The 16,399-nt window shown below is 53.7% G+C and overlaps 9 protein-coding genes across 9 annotated transcripts; 4 read left to right on the top strand and 5 right to left on the bottom strand.

The window, feature by feature from the left end:
* Nucleotides 1–274: 274 nt before the first annotated feature.
* SETTUDRAFT_43464 (uncharacterized protein) lies at nucleotides 275–3,948 on the bottom strand (the record flags this gene model as incomplete). Its single annotated transcript, XM_008031304.1, has 4 exons — nucleotides 275–1,314; nucleotides 1,365–3,536; nucleotides 3,583–3,814; nucleotides 3,898–3,948. 4 exons carry the CDS (start codon nucleotides 3,946–3,948, stop codon nucleotides 275–277), a joined length of 3,495 nt encoding a protein of 1,164 aa, XP_008029495.1.
* Nucleotides 3,949–4,180: 232 nt separating this feature from the next.
* SETTUDRAFT_165029 (uncharacterized protein) lies at nucleotides 4,181–5,237 on the top strand. The gene is made up of 2 exons (XM_008031435.1): nucleotides 4,181–4,329; nucleotides 4,381–5,237. The coding sequence occupies exons 1-2, from the start codon at nucleotides 4,198–4,200 to the stop codon at nucleotides 5,209–5,211; spliced, it is 963 nt and encodes a 320-aa protein (XP_008029626.1). The 5' UTR covers nucleotides 4,181–4,197; the 3' UTR covers nucleotides 5,212–5,237.
* A 53-nt stretch (nucleotides 5,238–5,290) lies between these two features.
* Nucleotides 5,291–6,001, bottom strand: SETTUDRAFT_22497 (uncharacterized protein; the record flags this gene model as incomplete). Its single annotated transcript, XM_008031151.1, has 1 exon — nucleotides 5,291–6,001. The coding sequence occupies one exon, from the start codon at nucleotides 5,999–6,001 to the stop codon at nucleotides 5,291–5,293; it is 711 nt and encodes a 236-aa protein (XP_008029342.1).
* A 319-nt stretch (nucleotides 6,002–6,320) lies between these two features.
* Nucleotides 6,321–6,938, bottom strand: SETTUDRAFT_57868 (uncharacterized protein; the record flags this gene model as incomplete). The annotated part of the gene is made up of 1 exon (XM_008031330.1): nucleotides 6,321–6,938. A coding segment is annotated over one exon (618 nt), but the record flags the coding sequence as incomplete, so codon positions are not given.
* A 788-nt stretch (nucleotides 6,939–7,726) lies between these two features.
* SETTUDRAFT_34076 (uncharacterized protein) lies at nucleotides 7,727–8,620 on the bottom strand (the record flags this gene model as incomplete). Its single annotated transcript, XM_008031233.1, has 2 exons — nucleotides 7,727–8,070; nucleotides 8,131–8,620. The coding sequence occupies 2 exons, from the start codon at nucleotides 8,618–8,620 to the stop codon at nucleotides 7,727–7,729; spliced, it is 834 nt and encodes a 277-aa protein (XP_008029424.1).
* A 792-nt stretch (nucleotides 8,621–9,412) lies between these two features.
* SETTUDRAFT_165028 (uncharacterized protein) lies at nucleotides 9,413–10,783 on the top strand. Its single transcript, XM_008031434.1, has 3 exons — nucleotides 9,413–9,492; nucleotides 9,547–9,790; nucleotides 9,836–10,783. The coding sequence occupies exons 1-3, from the start codon at nucleotides 9,456–9,458 to the stop codon at nucleotides 10,641–10,643; spliced, it is 1,089 nt and encodes a 362-aa protein (XP_008029625.1). The 5' UTR covers nucleotides 9,413–9,455; the 3' UTR covers nucleotides 10,644–10,783.
* An 874-nt stretch (nucleotides 10,784–11,657) lies between these two features.
* On the top strand, nucleotides 11,658–12,008 carry SETTUDRAFT_34074 (uncharacterized protein; the record flags this gene model as incomplete). The annotated part of the gene is made up of 2 exons (XM_008031232.1): nucleotides 11,658–11,802; nucleotides 11,851–12,008. The coding sequence occupies 2 exons, from the start codon at nucleotides 11,658–11,660 to the stop codon at nucleotides 12,006–12,008; spliced, it is 303 nt and encodes a 100-aa protein (XP_008029423.1).
* Nucleotides 12,009–12,532: 524 nt separating this feature from the next.
* SETTUDRAFT_22493 (uncharacterized protein) lies at nucleotides 12,533–14,520 on the top strand (the record flags this gene model as incomplete). Its single annotated transcript, XM_008031150.1, has 2 exons — nucleotides 12,533–12,563; nucleotides 12,617–14,520. 2 exons carry the CDS (start codon nucleotides 12,533–12,535, stop codon nucleotides 14,518–14,520), a joined length of 1,935 nt encoding a protein of 644 aa, XP_008029341.1.
* A 326-nt stretch (nucleotides 14,521–14,846) lies between these two features.
* On the bottom strand, nucleotides 14,847–16,271 carry SETTUDRAFT_120856 (uncharacterized protein). Its single transcript, XM_008031433.1, has 5 exons — nucleotides 16,126–16,271; nucleotides 15,888–16,023; nucleotides 15,686–15,842; nucleotides 15,106–15,641; nucleotides 14,847–15,055 (listed from the first exon to the last, which is right to left on the bottom strand). The coding sequence occupies exons 1-5, from the start codon at nucleotides 16,142–16,144 to the stop codon at nucleotides 15,031–15,033; spliced, it is 873 nt and encodes a 290-aa protein (XP_008029624.1). The 5' UTR covers nucleotides 16,145–16,271; the 3' UTR covers nucleotides 14,847–15,030.
* Nucleotides 16,272–16,399: the final 128 nt, after the last annotated feature.

Raw genomic sequence — 16,399 nt, 5'->3', positions numbered from 1 at the left:
GTTGGCGATGCTGGTGGTTGGAGAGAGTAAACAGAAGGGACGAAAGAGCTACTCGAGCGAGGCAACTGCGATGTCAAGGTAAACAAACGCGCGAGCCGGCACGGCAGGAGCGTCGCCGTTTGCAAACGCCCAATGGCAGTGAAGGCACTACACGCACAACTACATTGCGAAGCGCAACGGAACAAACTGATGGGTATTCAACACTGATAATCATAAACCCGAGACACCATACTATGCAGCCGCTCTTCCCTAATTCCAATGCAATGCCAGCCGCTTACTCCGAGTCGCTGTCAATAACAAAACCCGCCCTCATATTCCGTGCAGCAGGCCGTCGAACCACTGGTACATCATCGTCGTCGTCATCTGTATCCGCGTTTGTCATTGCAACATCAGTGCTCACTGCAACGCTGCTCTGAGGTTTTCTTGGCGTATCAGCGTCGCTGGCTGTTGCCGCGCCAGCGTTCTGTGATGACAGTGGTGTGTCGGTAACATTCTCTTGAACGTCATCTTCGTCATCCAAAACGTCTCCAGCAGCCTCAGACGTCGCTCTACTGCTTGTAGCGTCCTCGGCATCGTCATCACTGTCATCGAATAGCGCCTTTCGCTTTGGTGGGCTCTTCCGCCTCTTGCTCTTCTTTTCCGGTGCGTCTGTTTTTCTCTTCTTTGAGGCAACGGGTTCTACCGTTCCCAATACTAGAGACTTTTTAAAGACATTCATATTTTCCTGGCGGATTGCCTCCTCTCGTGCAAAGAAAGCAGCATCTCTTTCAGCGTCCCAGTCTTCGTCGTCAGAGTCATGCACAAACATGGTACTCAGCGCCTTTGCTTGCTTCTCGATTTCCCTCTTTCTTCGCGCCTCAGCTCTGCGGTCCTTTTCCTCGTCATCAAGCTCGACTGGTGTCCGCTGCCTTCGGCGTCGCTTCAGCTTCTTCCGAGGCTCATCACCTTCTCTCACAGTTGGACCGCCCTGAGCGTACTCTCCGTGGTCTTGGTCTGAGTCGTGGTCGATACCATCGTCGGATTCGTCGTCAAAGTCCACACGCCGAGTCGAGCGGCGCGCTGCAACTGCCCTGCTACGGAGCAGATCCTCTGGTGCTTTGCCATCCTCGTAGGTTGGCGGATCGAATTCAAACTTTCGAATGAGGTCGATAGATTCCTGTAGCTGTGCTGAAGTGAGAGCTGACGGCACAACCCAGGTAGCATCTGGATCATGCTGCTCGCCCAGTCGCTCAAAGCCAACCAGCTTCATTAGCAGTCGCAGCTTGTTGTCTTTGAACATGGCGACACGACGCTCCTCAGTGTCGTGTTTGATTACTACGCAAGGTTAGCCAGCTGATGTGAACAAGTATCGCAGTGTTGCTTACCAATGGACGGAGGCTTTGATGTTTCTGCCTCCTCACTTTCAGCCTCTGCTTCACCCTCGGGGCGCTCCATGTCTGCTGTTAAGATCTTTTGTGCCTCTGCCGCCTCTTCCCACGCCTTTCGCTCTTCAGCCGCTGATGTGAGCACATCCCGGACCCAACGGAGTGCGTCTGATTTGGATTGGTTGACAAGCACGCCAACAGCGACGCCAACTTGCTCATGTGGCTCCATACCAGGCTTGACTTCTAGCTCTGCGGGTGCTCTTGGTGTTTTGACGGGTACCTCGCGATCATATCCATGTTCAAGGAAAAAGAGAGTTGCTGGCATCTTGCTGAACAGCATCTCGACTACAAGCTCTGGTCGCTCTTGCACCTTCTTGACTACTTGCTTGAAGAAGTGCCTGACAAACTCGTCCCATTCCTTGTAGACAGGCGACTCGGGATCAAGGCCCCCAGGACCCTTGATCATCTTGTTGAACAAATGAAGAATGTCGACCCGACACAGGAGAACGCCCAGCTCCATCTTGAAAGCAACCCGGTGGAAGAAGCGGTGGGCGCGCTTCAGCTGCTCGTTGTCTAGGTCGTTGAAGTACTTGGTAAAGGCGACAAAAGTGTTGACGCTGCTCTGGTTTACGAATTTTGCTGAAAACCGGTTGAAGTCGAATTTGCGCTCCGAAACAGTCTTGTGGGCTTGCTGAAGGTCTTCTGTCTCGGAAACCTGGCCCTCTTCTTCTCCATTCTCGCCCTGTTGGTCCGTCTTCTTCTTTTTGATCTTGCGAGCTCTTCGTTTCGACCGAATTTGCATGTCCACGTTCTGCTTTGCATAGCGCTCCAGCATTCGCAAAAAGACGTGAGAAAGCTCCGTGACCGCATCTAGATAGCCAAAGCCCTGGTCTTTGTATGACCTTAGGATTCCGACTATCCGGTCATGTGTTGATTCCTCGTAGAAGATGCGGTTCTGGATGTTTTCGGCAATTTCCTGGTCGTCCTCTAGCGCCGACTCGGACATTTCGTGTACAGTGAGCAAGATTTGGGTGAAGCACTTCATTCCAGCGTTCAAATCTCGCCACGCCTTCTCATCCTGGCTCTTCTGCATGAAGCGGTTGAGCAGGATGAAAGTCTCCTGGTTCATCACCTCGGCCACCAAACCATAGCTCTCATCCTCTGCGGAGAGGACCTCTGGACTCTTTGGGTCAGCAGCCCTCTCCTTCATTGTTCGCCGCCGGGCACATTCTGCTCGCAGGAACCATGAGACTAAGTAAAAGAATTGTCTGGGATGCCGTGTCTCGACGCGTTCAGCTTCACGCTCAATTGCTTTGCGAAGATGCTGGAACAGGGGATTGAAGGACGAGTCGAGGAACTCTTCGACAAAAGCTTTGATGTGTTGTCGAGCGGAGGAGGTTAGTGGTACAGGCAGATCAAACTCCTCCCTCTCCTCGCTGCTATCTTGCTTGCGTCCAGGGCGCCTGGGCTTGTTCCACTTTTTTGTTTCGTCCATCTTTTGCATACTAGCTTGCGCCTTGCCCAGCACGTCCTGTCCAGAAATTGTAGTAACTTTCTCGTCATCCCGCTTTACCCAGATCATTGTACCAAATCGGTTGTGTCGGGTGGGCGCATTGCGTGCGTAGCCTGCGAGCATGGACTTTTCCTTCTGGATCAGGCTCTTAAGTTCATCGGCGTTTTTCGAGTTGAGCTTCTTGTCTTCCATGAACAGCTTCTCGGCATCGATGCCCTTGAGCAGGAAGAATAATATCTCCAGAATAATGACGTCTTGGGAGACAAAATCCTCGCCAATGCTGGATGAAATACTAAGGACAGCCTGGAATATGTCCTGCTCGTGGAACGTATCGATGGTTGCAGACCGGGAGACTTCAGCTTCGTCAATATCCATCGGTACGTTACTTGGGGGTGCGAGCATGGCAATGTTGCGTATAAAGTACAAGGCGATGCGGATAATGCCCTCGTCTCGTGGTGTCCGTTCTCGGAGGGGTACGGCCATGGAAGGGAGGGCGATCTTGACGGCAGTCTGCAGTGTCCTGTCTCTATCAAACTGTAGAATTGCACGCTTGTAGCCCATCTGGGCAAGCTGAATGTAGGGACCATGTCGGTGGTGATTGACAGTCGCTTCGGTCGGGTCGATTTCAAACGGCCATGTCAGAGGTACGAGCAGTTCCACTAGGACCGTCAGCGGGGTTCCAAGAGCAGAGATAGCCTGTCATACATGCAGCGACCGCGATTTTGTGTTTCCAGGAACTCTCTACCACGGTCGGGGATATCTTTGCGAGGATTTCCAGCAAGTCACCCTTGACGAGGTTTGCCTCTGCCATGCACCGGGCGACATCGCGGCGGTTGTGATTGCCGTCTGCAAACTTGAGCCATTTGCGTAGATCCTTGAGGCACAGCAGAGCGTCATGTCCAAGAGCATAAGTGCCATCGTCGCCGATGCCGCCAAGCTAACGCATATTAGCGAACCATTGGGATGAGGGGAGAGGGAAAAACATGCAGCAGAAATCAGACTGTACACATGGGCGCGGACTTCAGGGTTGACGGGTTCCGACGCCCACTCGTCGAGCGTTGTCTGGGCCATTGTCGTGGTGGACGAGGGGAATCAAATGGCCGTGGGGAGTCGCGAGACGCGTCGACGCGTAAATTGATGGGCAAACCATGCAAACCCGCCAAGCCGTAGGGCTGAAGGCCCGGCTTTCCGCCCGCCCGCCAACGTCATGCCTCGGCTGGCTGCCCGCGGTTCCCATCGGCTGGCCGACAGACTTCACATGTTGTAAGTTCAACCTCGACTCTGCCATTCCATTCCATTGCAGCTTGGCCACCACACAAAATGTTTTCCGTAGCCTCAAGACAAGCCGCTCGATGCGCCGCCAGGCACCAATGCCGCGCCTTTAGCTCCACCCCCGCTGTTGGAGCTGCTGCGGAGGTGAAGAAACTGGGTGTAGTGGGAGCAGGTCAAATGGTACGAGTCAAACCACGCAGCTTGGATATATGTATCTAATTGGCATCTCAGGGTCTTGGAATAGCCCTCGTAGCTGCACAAAAGGCTTCGGTGCCCGTACGACTAATCGACACCTCGCAAGCCTCCATCGACAAGGGCCTCAAGTTCGCCGACAAGCTCCTCGAAAAAGATGTCGGCAAAGGGCGAATCTCCAAGGAAGACGCCGCAGCAGCACGAGAGCGCCTCACGTCGAGTACCACGCTGGACGACCTCTCTGACGTCGACTTTGTTATTGAAGCCGTGCCCGAAATCCCAGACCTGAAGCACAAGATCTTCTCGCAACTGGCGCAAATCTGCCCTTCGCACGCCATCCTCGCCACAAACACTTCGTCCATTTCCATCACCAAGATCGCAGCGAGCACTACAACGGACCCGACGGACCTCTCTGCCTCGTCGCGCGTCATCAGCACCCACTTCATGAACCCTGTGCCCGTGCAAAAAGGCGTAGAAATCATCAGCGGTCTGCAAACCTCGCAGGACACCATCGACACGGCCATTGCCTTTTGCGAGAAGATGGGCAAGATCCCGTCCAAATCTGCCGACTCGCCCGGTTTCCTCGCCAACCGCATCCTCATGCCGTACATCAACGAGGCCGTCATCTGCCTGGAAACGGGAGTGGGCGCAAAGGAGGATATTGACAGTATCATGAAGAACGGAACAAACGTGCCCATGGGTCCGCTCCAGCTAGCCGACTTCATCGGCATCGACACCTGTCTGGCCATCATGCAGGTCCTGTACCACGACACGGGCGACTCCAAGTACAGGCCCGCCGTTCTACTCAAGAAGATGGTAGATGCAGGCTGGCTCGGCAAGAAGAGCGGAAAGGGCTTCTACGACTATTAGCATGTAAAAATCAAAACCAAGATTGATGCCAGAAAAAAGAAAATAGAATCCATACAGTGACTAAAAAAAAGTCCCCTATTCAAACCCTCGAAGCCCACCTCCCCGCCCCCCAAAGCTTCTTCCTAAACCACTTCTCGGCATCACTCTCCTCTTCCTCTTCTTCGCCCGAGCGTCTCCCAATCCACCGCTCAATCTCATCTTCATCTCCATCAAGCTCCATCTCACTACTCTGAAGCAGATCCCACACATTCCTCCCCTTGACCTCCCCCCTCTTCCATTTCCCATCCATCACGCCCCTTTTCCCACGGAGCGGAGTAACACGCATCTTGATATGCTTTTCCCACGCTGCCTGCCACACGTGGTTGCGCGCGCGTGGCATGAACAGTGGATTCGTCATGTTAAGCGGTGTTTTGGGCGCGCTGAATTTGAGGTTCAGTGTGAGTTTTCGGACGGGCTTGGTGGGGGTTTGGGATGCTGGTGAGGACGAGGGTGGTGGTGGGGAGAGGGAAGAGGAGGGTGATGGCTTGTTGCGTGGTTGAAGAGAGGTGTCGGGTTCTTCTTCTTCTTCGTCGTTGGTGTCTTCTTCTTCGACTGATGGTGAGAGGCGTTGTGGCTCTGTGGATATTTGATGCCCGGGTGAGTTTGAGGGCTTGGGAGAATCAGTCGCCTCGTCGTTTACCGCTGTCTTGCCGTCTTCCGAAGCCATAGTAGTGTCCCAGTTCTCCTGCAGATGGGTAGATTTCAGCCTCAAATCAATATCATCCGTGTCAAAGACAAAAGGTGATGACATCAAAGCAGACGCGGGGAAAAGAAGCCTTGTTAAAAGCAGTTCAATATCACTACACAGCATATTATCAACCCCCAGCACACGAATTTCAGACATTTCACATTGGCAAAAGTGTGTGCGGTTCCAAAGTTTGGCATGGATTCAAAAAATCGCTACGTATTCTACCAATCCCGTGCTACGTAATCACATCCACCACCAATGGCCCCCACTACCTTCAACCTATAGCATCCTCCTGATTTCCCACCCCTTAGTAATGCACAATCATCTATAGGCTCCAGAATAGCCCAACATCTCACATCTACGCAGACTGACTATACAGCACGCCCTCAGCGTACCTCCCCGTCTTCGCCTTGCACCAGTCCGGCAGGAAATTAGGCAAGCGTTGCTTCTCAAGATGAAGGTCCTCGAGGTCCAGTCCCGAAATGACCATTGCCTCGCGGCCCCTACCGACGCGGCCCCTTTCCGAGGTGGAAAAGGCTTGCCAGGCGAGTTTCTGCGCTGCCTCGCTGTGCGTGACGCTCATGTTGTAGTGGAGCCAGCGTTTCTGCAGGTCGTCTTCCTCGGCGATATCCTGGGCTAGGTTCTGGTATTCGGGTTCTGCCATGTCCTGTATGTTGTTGGGGAAGCCAGCGCTAGATGTGGAGAGAACGGGGAATTGCTTGAGGAGGTTGTCTACGCGCGCGGACTTGTTGATTTGTGGCCTGATGACTTCGGCAGGGGCTTCGCCCGTGTAGTGCCTCAGCAGCTTGCACGGGTAGGCTTCTTTGATTTCCCTGTGGTTCGGAAACGGGTTCTGCAGCTTGGGGGCCCAGCGCTCTGCAGCCGCCTTGCGTACTTTGAGTGTACGCTGCTCTTCCTTGGAGACTTTGCTCTTGGGGATCTGAAGTGTGAGGCGCATGCCACGGGGATTCGAGGGCTTTGGTGGGCTTTTGGGTGGCGTCTGTAGGCCTTCTGCATTGGAAGCTTGTAGCAGTGTTTTCTGTCTCTTCAGAGCATCTGCGCGCTCTGCTGCCCTTGGCCATGGCCGTTTGCGCGTAGAAGTTGGCTTCTCGGAGGAAGAATTGGTGTTTAGAGTGCTCATGGTTGCTTTGAGATCCAGAACTGAAGTCACGGTCTTGGTGTTTGCAGAACTAGAGTATAGAAGTCTTGGTGTTTGCAGCTTAGTCTCTCTAATGTGAGCAAGAATTGGAGATTGTAAAGGTGATAGTGAGACTGTTAGGCGTCACCGCGTTATATACAGTCCCAAGCTACCGCTTTGGCGCTGTACTCGCTTCTGTTTGCAAAACTCCGCTAGCTTACTCACCTATTGGGCAAATGAGAGAGCAGAGGATAGTGAGTGAGCGTTACTGGTGATTTGATAGAACAGTTTCTTGGTGTAATAGATAGCAGTAGTTGAGCCAATTACTCTACCATGGTTGGGGTTGAAACTGACTCTTGTCTTGTCGATGTAATTAGTTTCTAACCAAATATGTTGAGTTGGTAGACAGGTTGTCCTATCAGGAGAGGGATATATGGATTAAAAAGCATATGCCTGAAGCGTTGTTGTTCGACTTAATTTAATTAAAAACAATGTAACTCCGCTATCGCAGTGAATATACACAATGTGAGTGGCTGTTGGCGTTGCAGTGGGCAAGTTACTAATCCAAACTACATCAATTGGCCAGAAATCAAACCAGTAATCTCCTAGCTACGACCTCGATAAGCAGGACTGCAAGCCTATTGGCAGTATTACTCTTCTTCGCTGTCGCTATCATCACTTACTCTCTCGCAGCCACATGGCCACAAATGAGCGACTGCGTACCCTGGAAACCTTTCCACGAACCCGCTGTACCACATTTGCCATTTATTCCAAATCTCTTTCGTTTGGCCAGATGGCACCCCACTTGCAGTTCTACAGAAACTACCACGAAACACTGTAAACTCATCCCACCGCCGACGCTCGCCCGGAGGAATTTGGTGACCATGTCCTGTCAGCCTATCGGGGTCGTTGACAAAGTCTCCGTGGCGGCCATGCCTCCCTTTTTTGAGGAATGGAGCAGGTTGTTGCGGTATATTACTTTGGCTTTGAGTCACTATTAATTTAGTTAGTAAGGCAATGAGCCAACAAGTACTAAAATCATCCAATTACGTACCTGCTGTATCAAAGAAACAACTAGCGCCTGTACGAGGATTCGATGTGGTAGTAACCACCTGATTCTCGCTTTCGCCCCGAATAACAACAGTGGATCTGTCGAGATTGAAGGCATCTATCTCAGTGTCGCCGATGAGCCGTTCTTCTATGCAAACGTCGTCTTTGGCGGCATTTCCTCGATCGATAGTGACTGGGCTTGCTTGATGAAGAGGAAACGGGCTGGCTTGTTCGGTAATGGGCAAGATTTCTTGAGTCTCGGGCTTTCGATCCTTCTTCGTATCCGTTTTTTGCCTCTTCGGCGCTCTCGGTGTGCTAGTCGCTGTTTGTGGCCGTTTCGGCACTCTTGGTATGCTGTTCGCGGTTTGCGGCTTCGTGGAAAAGGAGAAGCCTCCTGTTGCTTTCTGCTTTCCACGCTTGCCCTTGGTCTGCGAAGCCGCAGCCATGGCTTGGGCGACCTCATCGTCGGTGATGATGTTAGTTTTTTGATGCATGATGCTGTGTTGGGTGGTAATGCAGGGGTTGTGTTGGCTATTGTTAGCTGTGTAGATGTGGAAGTGAAGATGGGTGTGAGAGTAAGAGAGGGTGAGGGAGAGAAGAGCGTTGTGCAACGGACGAAGTGAAGAGGGAATCTTGACTTCGCTTGTCTAAGACCTCGTTTACAATGAATGCAGTGAATGCTATGCGGGCCCACTGCAACAGGATAGAATGCATCCAATAAAATCGTTTTGTCATTGCAGTAATAGAGAACTGGGTAGCTTTCATTGGAGGGTAAGAATGCATTTTGGTTTGATCAATATTTGATGCAACGCAACCAAGGTTGAGAACGGGCTGTAGAAGTTGACAAATGGGAAATTCCACCCATGAACCAGGGATACTGTATGTCAGAGAAGAGCTGACTTGAAAACATGGGCGATTTGAATATTCTGGATGCATGGCAGTGAGCAGTGAGGTTCAAAGGCCTGTGGTGATGGACAGGATATTCTGCAGGCTGGTTTGCTGCATTGATGATGTCTCTGGAATAAAAGACAGGCCAAGACCAGTGCGGCGTGTCTTGTCGGGCATGAATCATGGCGCAGAATATGTCGTGGGGCGTGGAATGGCATGGCATGGGAGAGGGAGAGGAGAGACGAGGTCGGAAAAGAGTTATGGCCGTGGCACGTGCGCGGCGCGGAACCGACCGCCGGCGCCCGATGCTTCTGTTGCAGCCGGAGCCGAGGCATTCCAGACTGCAGCTTACGTTTGGATGCGCGACTCTCCACCTTGTTTCCTCATCAACACCAACCGCCGCCTGCGCATGCTCCCGCCGCTGCGCAACGTGTAGCCAACATGGTGCGCGAGGATCTCGTAACGTCGGCCGTGTCCTGTGAGTAACGCCCGCCAATGCTGCACGCGACGATGCTGATATCAAGCCCCCCAGTCCTCCAGGACCCGTCTGTTGCCAGCGCGCCCCTGGAGAAGCGCATAGCCTTCCTCCAGTCCAAGAACCTCACCCAGGAGGAGATTGATGTCTCGCTCGCGCGGGCGGCCGAAGACGCCAGCCAGCCCCCGACTCCGCCGCCCCAGACAGCAGCGGTGGCCACCAACGCATACCGGCCGCCGCCAGCTGCCCCATATGCCAACTACCCGCCCCAGGGCTACTGGCAACCGCCGCCGCCGCCAGAGTACGTGTCACAGCCAGGTAATGGGAATATCAGCTGACCAGCCAGACCCCCGAAACGCGACTGGCGCGACTACTTCATCATGGCCACCGTCATGGGCGGCGTGGGCTACGGGCTCTACTTTACCGCAAAGCGATACGTCCTGCCCCTGATACAACCGCCCACGCAGCCCCAGCTCGAGCAGGACAAGGCTGCCGTCGACGAGGAGTTCAAGCGCGCGTTTGACCTTCTCGAGCAACTCAACACCGACACGGCCGCGCTCAAGGCCTCGGAGGAGGCACGGACAGCAAGACTCGACGATGCGCTGGGCGAGGTGGAGAGCGTCTTGGCGAGCCTCAAGGAGTCGTCCAAAAGACAGGGCGACGACAACAGGCGAATCGAGGACGACGTGCGCGGCCTGCGGGCTTTGATCCCCAAGGCACTCGAGTCGCACAAGGATGCCACGGACAACCGACTCAAGGAGCTCTCCACCGAGCTGAAGAGCCTGAAGACGTTGATGGCAAACAGAATGGGTTCCGGTCCTGCCACACCTCGCCCCCAGACAACCGCGGCCTACTATGGAGTTGGCCAACAGAGTGCACCGCAGACGCCCATCGCCAACGGCACATCTGCTGTTTCGACGCCCACGCCGCAGCCGCCATCCACACCGGCGCCGGCTGAGCAGACCAATGGAACTGCTGCTGCCGACAGCCAAGCAAACAGCACCGTCACACCTGCGGGATCCTACAGCAGCAGGATGCCCACTGGACGAGCTGCGATCCCAGCATGGCAAATGGCTGCTGCAAAGAAGAACGAGAAGTCCAAGAAGGACACGAGTGAGAGTGGCACAGCAGTCGAGGCCAGTGCCAGCTCGTAGAATGCGCGTAGCGGCTTGATTAGATAACGGTTTGCATCTTGGCGTTGTATAATGTACAAGTATTACCTAAGCAGCGATCATGTTGAATGGGATTCTGATTCACGTAATACTTTATGTCGGATATTTCAATCTTATTACCCCTAGAAGTCATGTCTTTGACGGCATCAGTGGCGTTCTTGTGCAGTGACTGTCTTATGTCGTGACGTCGCCATGTCGCGTTTCGCGTCAGAGGGCCCAGCCACGGCAAAACAAAGTCCAAATACGGCTCCCAGCCTCTTTCATCGTCATCGCATTCTCGCAAAATCCACCCTCAATATGCATGATCGATCTCGCCAATCTCGGATCCACAGAAATAACCCCGTCCACCCCTGACGCTAGCCTGGTCTTGACGTCGACGGTCGCACGTTTGGGGAGACTAAATGGTACCTTGCAGCTTAGTTTGCGATCATGACGCAGGGCTAGCAATGCTTAGATTCGCGAAAATCTGGCAGACTATCTTATTCTAAGGCAACCATCGAGATGCTGTGCTTTTGCAGGCGCCCGGCTACAAACAAAGAGACTAATATATGCGCGGTGCTGATTTCACTGACAACAAAAGCATGACGCAGCACTACCGAGTTAAGACCAGTAACGGAATCATACCGACTGCTACGCATCCAGCATAGTTCCCGACAGGATCGACATATCCCTACCACTTGTACTATCCACCATCTCCAAGGCGGCCTGGTCCCTATCGGATTGTTTCCCCAAGCCCATGTTGTCATAGCGATCACAACATGGGCCTTGATCGACCGTCCGAGCGGTCCATTCCATTGTTCCCAACGCTCGTCATACCAAAGGCTTAATACATACGAAAGGCTCTATGACGTATAGTTACTATGGACAAAGTCTACTTAAAGAGACAATCCACTCATACTATTGTCCATCATCACAACAGCCTCTCTTCATCTCGATAACTTCAACAACTTTGACACCCACCAGCCTCCAACACAAACAATCAACTCACCCACCAACATGAGCTCTGAAATCCCCAACGGCAACGCCATGGACAACTCCTACCAGTCCCGCACCGGCCAGTCCGAGATCTCCGTTCAAAAGGACGAGGCCCCTATTGAGGCTACTGAGTACGATAATGGTGGTGACTCCGACCAGCAGCTTGGTGAGTAGTATTTGATTTGGCTGTCAGAATCCTTCTAACCAATTACAGAGCGCGATGAGAAGGAGGCTATTGATAGCAGCAACATTCTTGAGGAGCGCACTCGTGGTGCAACCAAGAAAGCCGGCACGTACACTGAGCCGGGCGATGACGAGGGACTTGGTGCTGCGGCCACTGGCGAGGATGGAACGTCTTCTGGTCGATACTAAGAATCGCCTTTGTATTCACTTGTATTATTACTTAGTTTCGCTATAACTATTATTCCAGTTGACTTGTCCTTCCAACTCTTGCCTCTATGCAAACCACAGTCCCTCAAGATTATTATCTTGTTGCTGCACATTTTGCACTTAATACACGCGCTACGGCTTCTAGGAGTCATTCACGTCAAGTCTATCAATACTACGATCCTGACCATGCTTTCACCCATCACCAACATACACGCCACCCCACTTCCTCTTCACTTTCACCACTTCGCCACGCGCAGGGTCCTCCACCATGGATCCGACGCTATTTTCCGTTTGCTATTCTCTTGCTTTTCCCAGCGTCTAGCACAACCAAACTCAACACCAAAACACACCCGTCGCAAGATAGCCTTGCGACGTCGAGAGCTTGGTACCACAAGCAAGACTCCCCACCGCCACCACCACACCGGTAACGTTTCTGCACCGCTTGCACTGTAGCAAGGCTAACGAGCAGGAAACAAGCCAGCGCCCACCCCCCCCCCCCCACCAAGATGTCGGTTGCTCCAAGGAGCAGCGAGAATGGTAAGCCGACTTTGCCACACTACCCAAATGCCCCTCTACTAAGTCGTCCACAGAGAAGATTGCCCGTGAAAAGGCAATCCAGCAACGCGTCTTCATCTCCGGCCTCAAAGGCACGCACACGCTCGAAAAGGGCGTTGCGTACCACTACCGCGGTCACTTCATCTACTCATACCCCTTTGGCAATCCCATTGTGCCAGTCCCGTTTTCAACCAAGAAGGGCATCAACATTGTTGGTGTCACAAAAGACCATGCGCCAGTCTACGATCCTGAGGATCCATTGCTGAAAGATGAGAGCGAGGTCCTTGCGCTCGATAGGGCGTGCATCCATGAGCAGGAGTTCCAGTGGGAGATGGCGCTGAGCAACTTGCAAGGCGAGGACGACGACGACGACAACGACGACGACGACGACGACGAGTCTGAGCCCGAGACAGTCACTGAGACTGAGGCGGTCATGGAGCCCGTGACAAAGGTAATCGACACTGCCGCCATACCAAAGGTAAACGTACAGAAGCCTTCTCCCCCCACGCCAACTCCACGCACCCCAAGATTCAACACTGTCCTGGTGCCTCCGCAGGTAGCTTCGCGGTTCCCCTCACGCAGCGCCTCGACCATCTCTCTTAACAAGATGTCCGCCCCTGACACCAAGACTTCCACTTCTGCTGCTGGTATCCCGCGAGTCGGCACTGTCACAGCACCTTCAGAGACGCATGAGCACGCGGGCTTCACGCCCAACGACAGAGGCCAGTACCTTGCGTATTCGGCGCCAGGCTCACGCATCGCATCCGCACAGCACAGCCGCGCACCGTCTCGTTCCGCCTCGCCAAACAGCACTCTCAAAGTCCCAGGCCAAGTCCCACGCCGTAGCCATACCCCCGCTCTACGCCCTGTAGCAAGTACCTCGCGCTTGTCCTGGCTCCTCGACGAGGAAAACACACATCGACCGTACACTGCTGCACTCGAAAATACGAGATCCAGACACCAGCAGCAGCTAAACCAGCCTAACACATACAGTGACCCACAAGATGCCCTCCACCTCGCCATAACCCCCAACTGGATCGATCCAGCCGCCATCTCGGCCTTTGTCGAGTCCGTATCGCGTCACCCCTCGCTCTCGTCTTCTTTTCTTGCTCTCCCGCATCCAGGATCGCAGAGCCACAGTCCGCTTCGCGCGACTGCCGACGAAAATGTCCATGTAGGTACCTTGTATCTCGCTGGAACGGGCTACCCTGACATCCAGCGTAAGCGTGAGCATGAGCATGAACAGCAGATGAGCATTCACCATAACCACCACCACCATGTCCCATCTGAGTTCCCAGTGTTCCACTCATCTCCACACGCAGCAGCACCAGCTACCACGGGTCTCCAGCACAGCGGAGCCCTCATTCCCCGACATACCGATACTACTACTACTACTACTGATGCTACTGTACCCGTATCCAACACAAGTGGTATACTGCAACCCGAAGGCAACAACAGCAAAACGCTGTACATACCGCTCTCGAACCGCGCCCGTCCGCGCGCCGCATCCAGAGCGCTGAATCAAGCGTACAATGCTTCCAAGACTCTGTTTTCAGAGTCTGGCACAGCATCCAATGGCATGCTCACGAACACCACTGCTGCTGTGGATTCCGGTGTACATCACCCTCATGACGATGCCAACATCAACATCAACGCCAACATCAACGCCAACATCAACCAAGAAGAAGGAGGAAAAGGAGAAACAGAAACAGAAGCAGAAGCAGAAGAAGCAGCACCACGCTGCCCCCTCCACCAAGGTAAGTGCGACGGCGAATCCGTAGTTGAGCAGCATGTTACTTTGCGTGTGTGGGGGACGCGTCATTTTTGGAATCAGCATTTACCCGTGGTGGAGTGTGAGGGCGGGAGAGTGCTGGTGGACTGGGCGGGGTTGAGGGATGAGGAGGTGGAGAGGCGGAAGAAGCAGAGGGCGGGGGAGTAGAATGGGGAGGTGGAGGTGTGTTCGTGATGAGGGGAGGTGGAGGTGAGGTGAGGTGGGGGGTTACTTGACCTGGGGATTAGTGGAGTGAGAGAGAGAGAGAGAGGGAGAAACCAGCTGGGAGGGTGGGTGAGGCGAGGGTATCTGGTCATGGGCTTGCGAATTGCATGGGTTGACAGATTGTATGCTTGCTACATCAAGCCAAGTCAAACCATGGGTTTGCCTGCTGGAAAATTCAGATATCGAATCGACATGTGCAAGTAGCCAGGGCATACGGGCTAGGATGATAAACGACAAGTGTGTATTAAAGTGGACAAAGTACCGTCTGGGCTAACAAGACTGCGTAGTATATTGCGAATATCTGCAGTCATTCTCTCTCTCTCTGCCTCTCTCTCTCTCTCTCTCAATTCAATGCACCTGGGTATCTTGCACCGTGAACTATACCGACACCCTAACGCCCCCCTACTGCAGCAACAGCATCATGAAAGAATGATGGTTTTGGACAACATGGGTTTACTCGGATGCCTTCTTGCGGCCCCTATAGTTTGTTAGCAGGAGATATGGCTGCAATGCAAGTTGTAGACGTACCTTTTCTGCGGGGCCTTCTTGGGCTTGGCAGCCTCGTCGTCAATCTCACTGTCCTCGGGCTCGGCTTTCTTGGCTGCGGGCTTCCTGCCACGAGCCTTGGGGGCCGGGGCTTCTTCCTCTTCTTCCTCGTCCTTGATGGCAGCCTTCTTGGCCCTGGCCTTCTTAGGTGCTTGGGCCTCTTGCTCGCTGTCATCCGTGTGCTCGGCAGTTTTCTTGCTCTTACCGTTGACGCGAGCCTTCTTTGCAGGGGGAGCACTCTCGTCATTTTCCTCGGATTGCTTCTTGGATGGGCGCCCGCGTTTCTTAGGGGCGGCAGTCGGAGCAGGAACATCTTCATCCTCAACCTTGAGCTTGGCCTTGCTGCCGCGTTTCTTTGGGGCTGGTGCTGGCACATCTTCCTCCTCATCCTCCTCCTTCTTAACCTTGGTGGATCCCTTCTTCTTGGGTTTCTCCTCCTCAGACTCATCGTCATCCTTGCTCTTCTTAGCCTTTTTGCCCTTGGGCTTCTTGACACCGAGACGGTTGAGCTCGGGATCCTGCCATGGTCAGTAGAGATACTCGACATGTCAAAAGTACTTACGCGTGTGCAGTCCTCGTCAGGGATGTGGCCGTTCTCGAGAGCGTACCTGACCTTTTCTTGGAATTCTTCAGGCAGCTCATCGTAGCCGTCCACCATTTCTGTGTCGCCTCCGCAGGTCTCGACCAGGTTTTCAATCTGCTTGGGAGTAACACATCCCCTGCTCCGTCAGTACTCGTTTCTGGATCGACTACTCAAAACTGACCAATGACGGTACTGCCAGCTTGTGTGCTCTTTGATCATGACTTGGACGGCAAAGCGAAACTCGCCTTTCATGATCTTGGTGCCTTCGTCCTTGCATGCCTTGACTTGGCAGCCGGCGCGGTTGTTGGGCGAAACCTCTGGGGATGGGTCAGTTTGGTCCTATTGGGCGCGAGATGGAGGTCGTGCACAGGGTATAGGCCGGTGGAGGCTGCTGCGCTAGAGTTGATTTGGGTACTCACCCACGCGGTATACACCCATGGTCGCGATGGGTTGCTGTGCCGTGCAGGAGACACTGGGCGTTGGAGATTCGGAAAACGCGCGTAGAGGAGGCTCAGTGTGTATGCGGCAGCCGGGCAATTGGATGAATCTGAAGGGAAAAAGGCCGTCGTATGTGTGTCGCGACGTGTCTGCGGCGTGAACGCGTGAGGTCACTTTGGGGCGCTAGCGGCAGGCAGCTGTGGGAGCTCGGGGCAGGGATCCCTGTCGGGCCGGCCGCGTTGGTGCTAGTGCCGT

Source organism: Exserohilum turcica (genome assembly GCF_000359705.1).
Source record: "Exserohilum turcica Et28A unplaced genomic scaffold SETTUscaffold_6, whole genome shotgun sequence".
Taxonomy (NCBI): domain Eukaryota; kingdom Fungi; phylum Ascomycota; class Dothideomycetes; order Pleosporales; family Pleosporaceae; genus Exserohilum; species Exserohilum turcicum.
This window is presented reverse-complemented; position numbering and strand designations above follow the sequence as displayed.

What these genes read in the sequence shown, in the direction of transcription:
- SETTUDRAFT_165029 (XM_008031435.1), top strand. Translation starts at nt 4,198, where the DNA reads ATGTTTTCCGTAGCCTCAAGACAAGCCGCTCGATGCGCCGCCAGGCAC. An exon ending in TAGTGGGAGCAGGTCAAATG is followed by an intron (nt 4,330 to 4,380) that starts GTACGAGTCAAA and finishes TTGGCATCTCAG; the next exon opens with GGTCTTGGAATAGCCCTCGT.
- SETTUDRAFT_165028 (XM_008031434.1), top strand. Translation starts at nt 9,456, where the DNA reads ATGGTGCGCGAGGATCTCGTAACGTCGGCCGTGTCCT. An exon ending in CGTAACGTCGGCCGTGTCCT is followed by an intron (nt 9,493 to 9,546) that starts GTGAGTAACGCC and finishes CAAGCCCCCCAG; the next exon opens with TCCTCCAGGACCCGTCTGTT. An exon ending in CAACCGCCGCCGCCGCCAGA is followed by an intron (nt 9,791 to 9,835) that starts GTACGTGTCACA and finishes CTGACCAGCCAG; the next exon opens with ACCCCCGAAACGCGACTGGC.
- SETTUDRAFT_120856 (XM_008031433.1), bottom strand. An exon ending in AGCTGGCAGTACCGTCATTG is followed by an intron (nt 15,843 to 15,887) that starts GTCAGTTTTGAG and finishes CTGACGGAGCAG; the next exon opens with GGGATGTGTTACTCCCAAGC. An exon ending in CTGACGAGGACTGCACACGC is followed by an intron (nt 15,642 to 15,685) that starts GTAAGTACTTTT and finishes TGACCATGGCAG; the next exon opens with GATCCCGAGCTCAACCGTCT.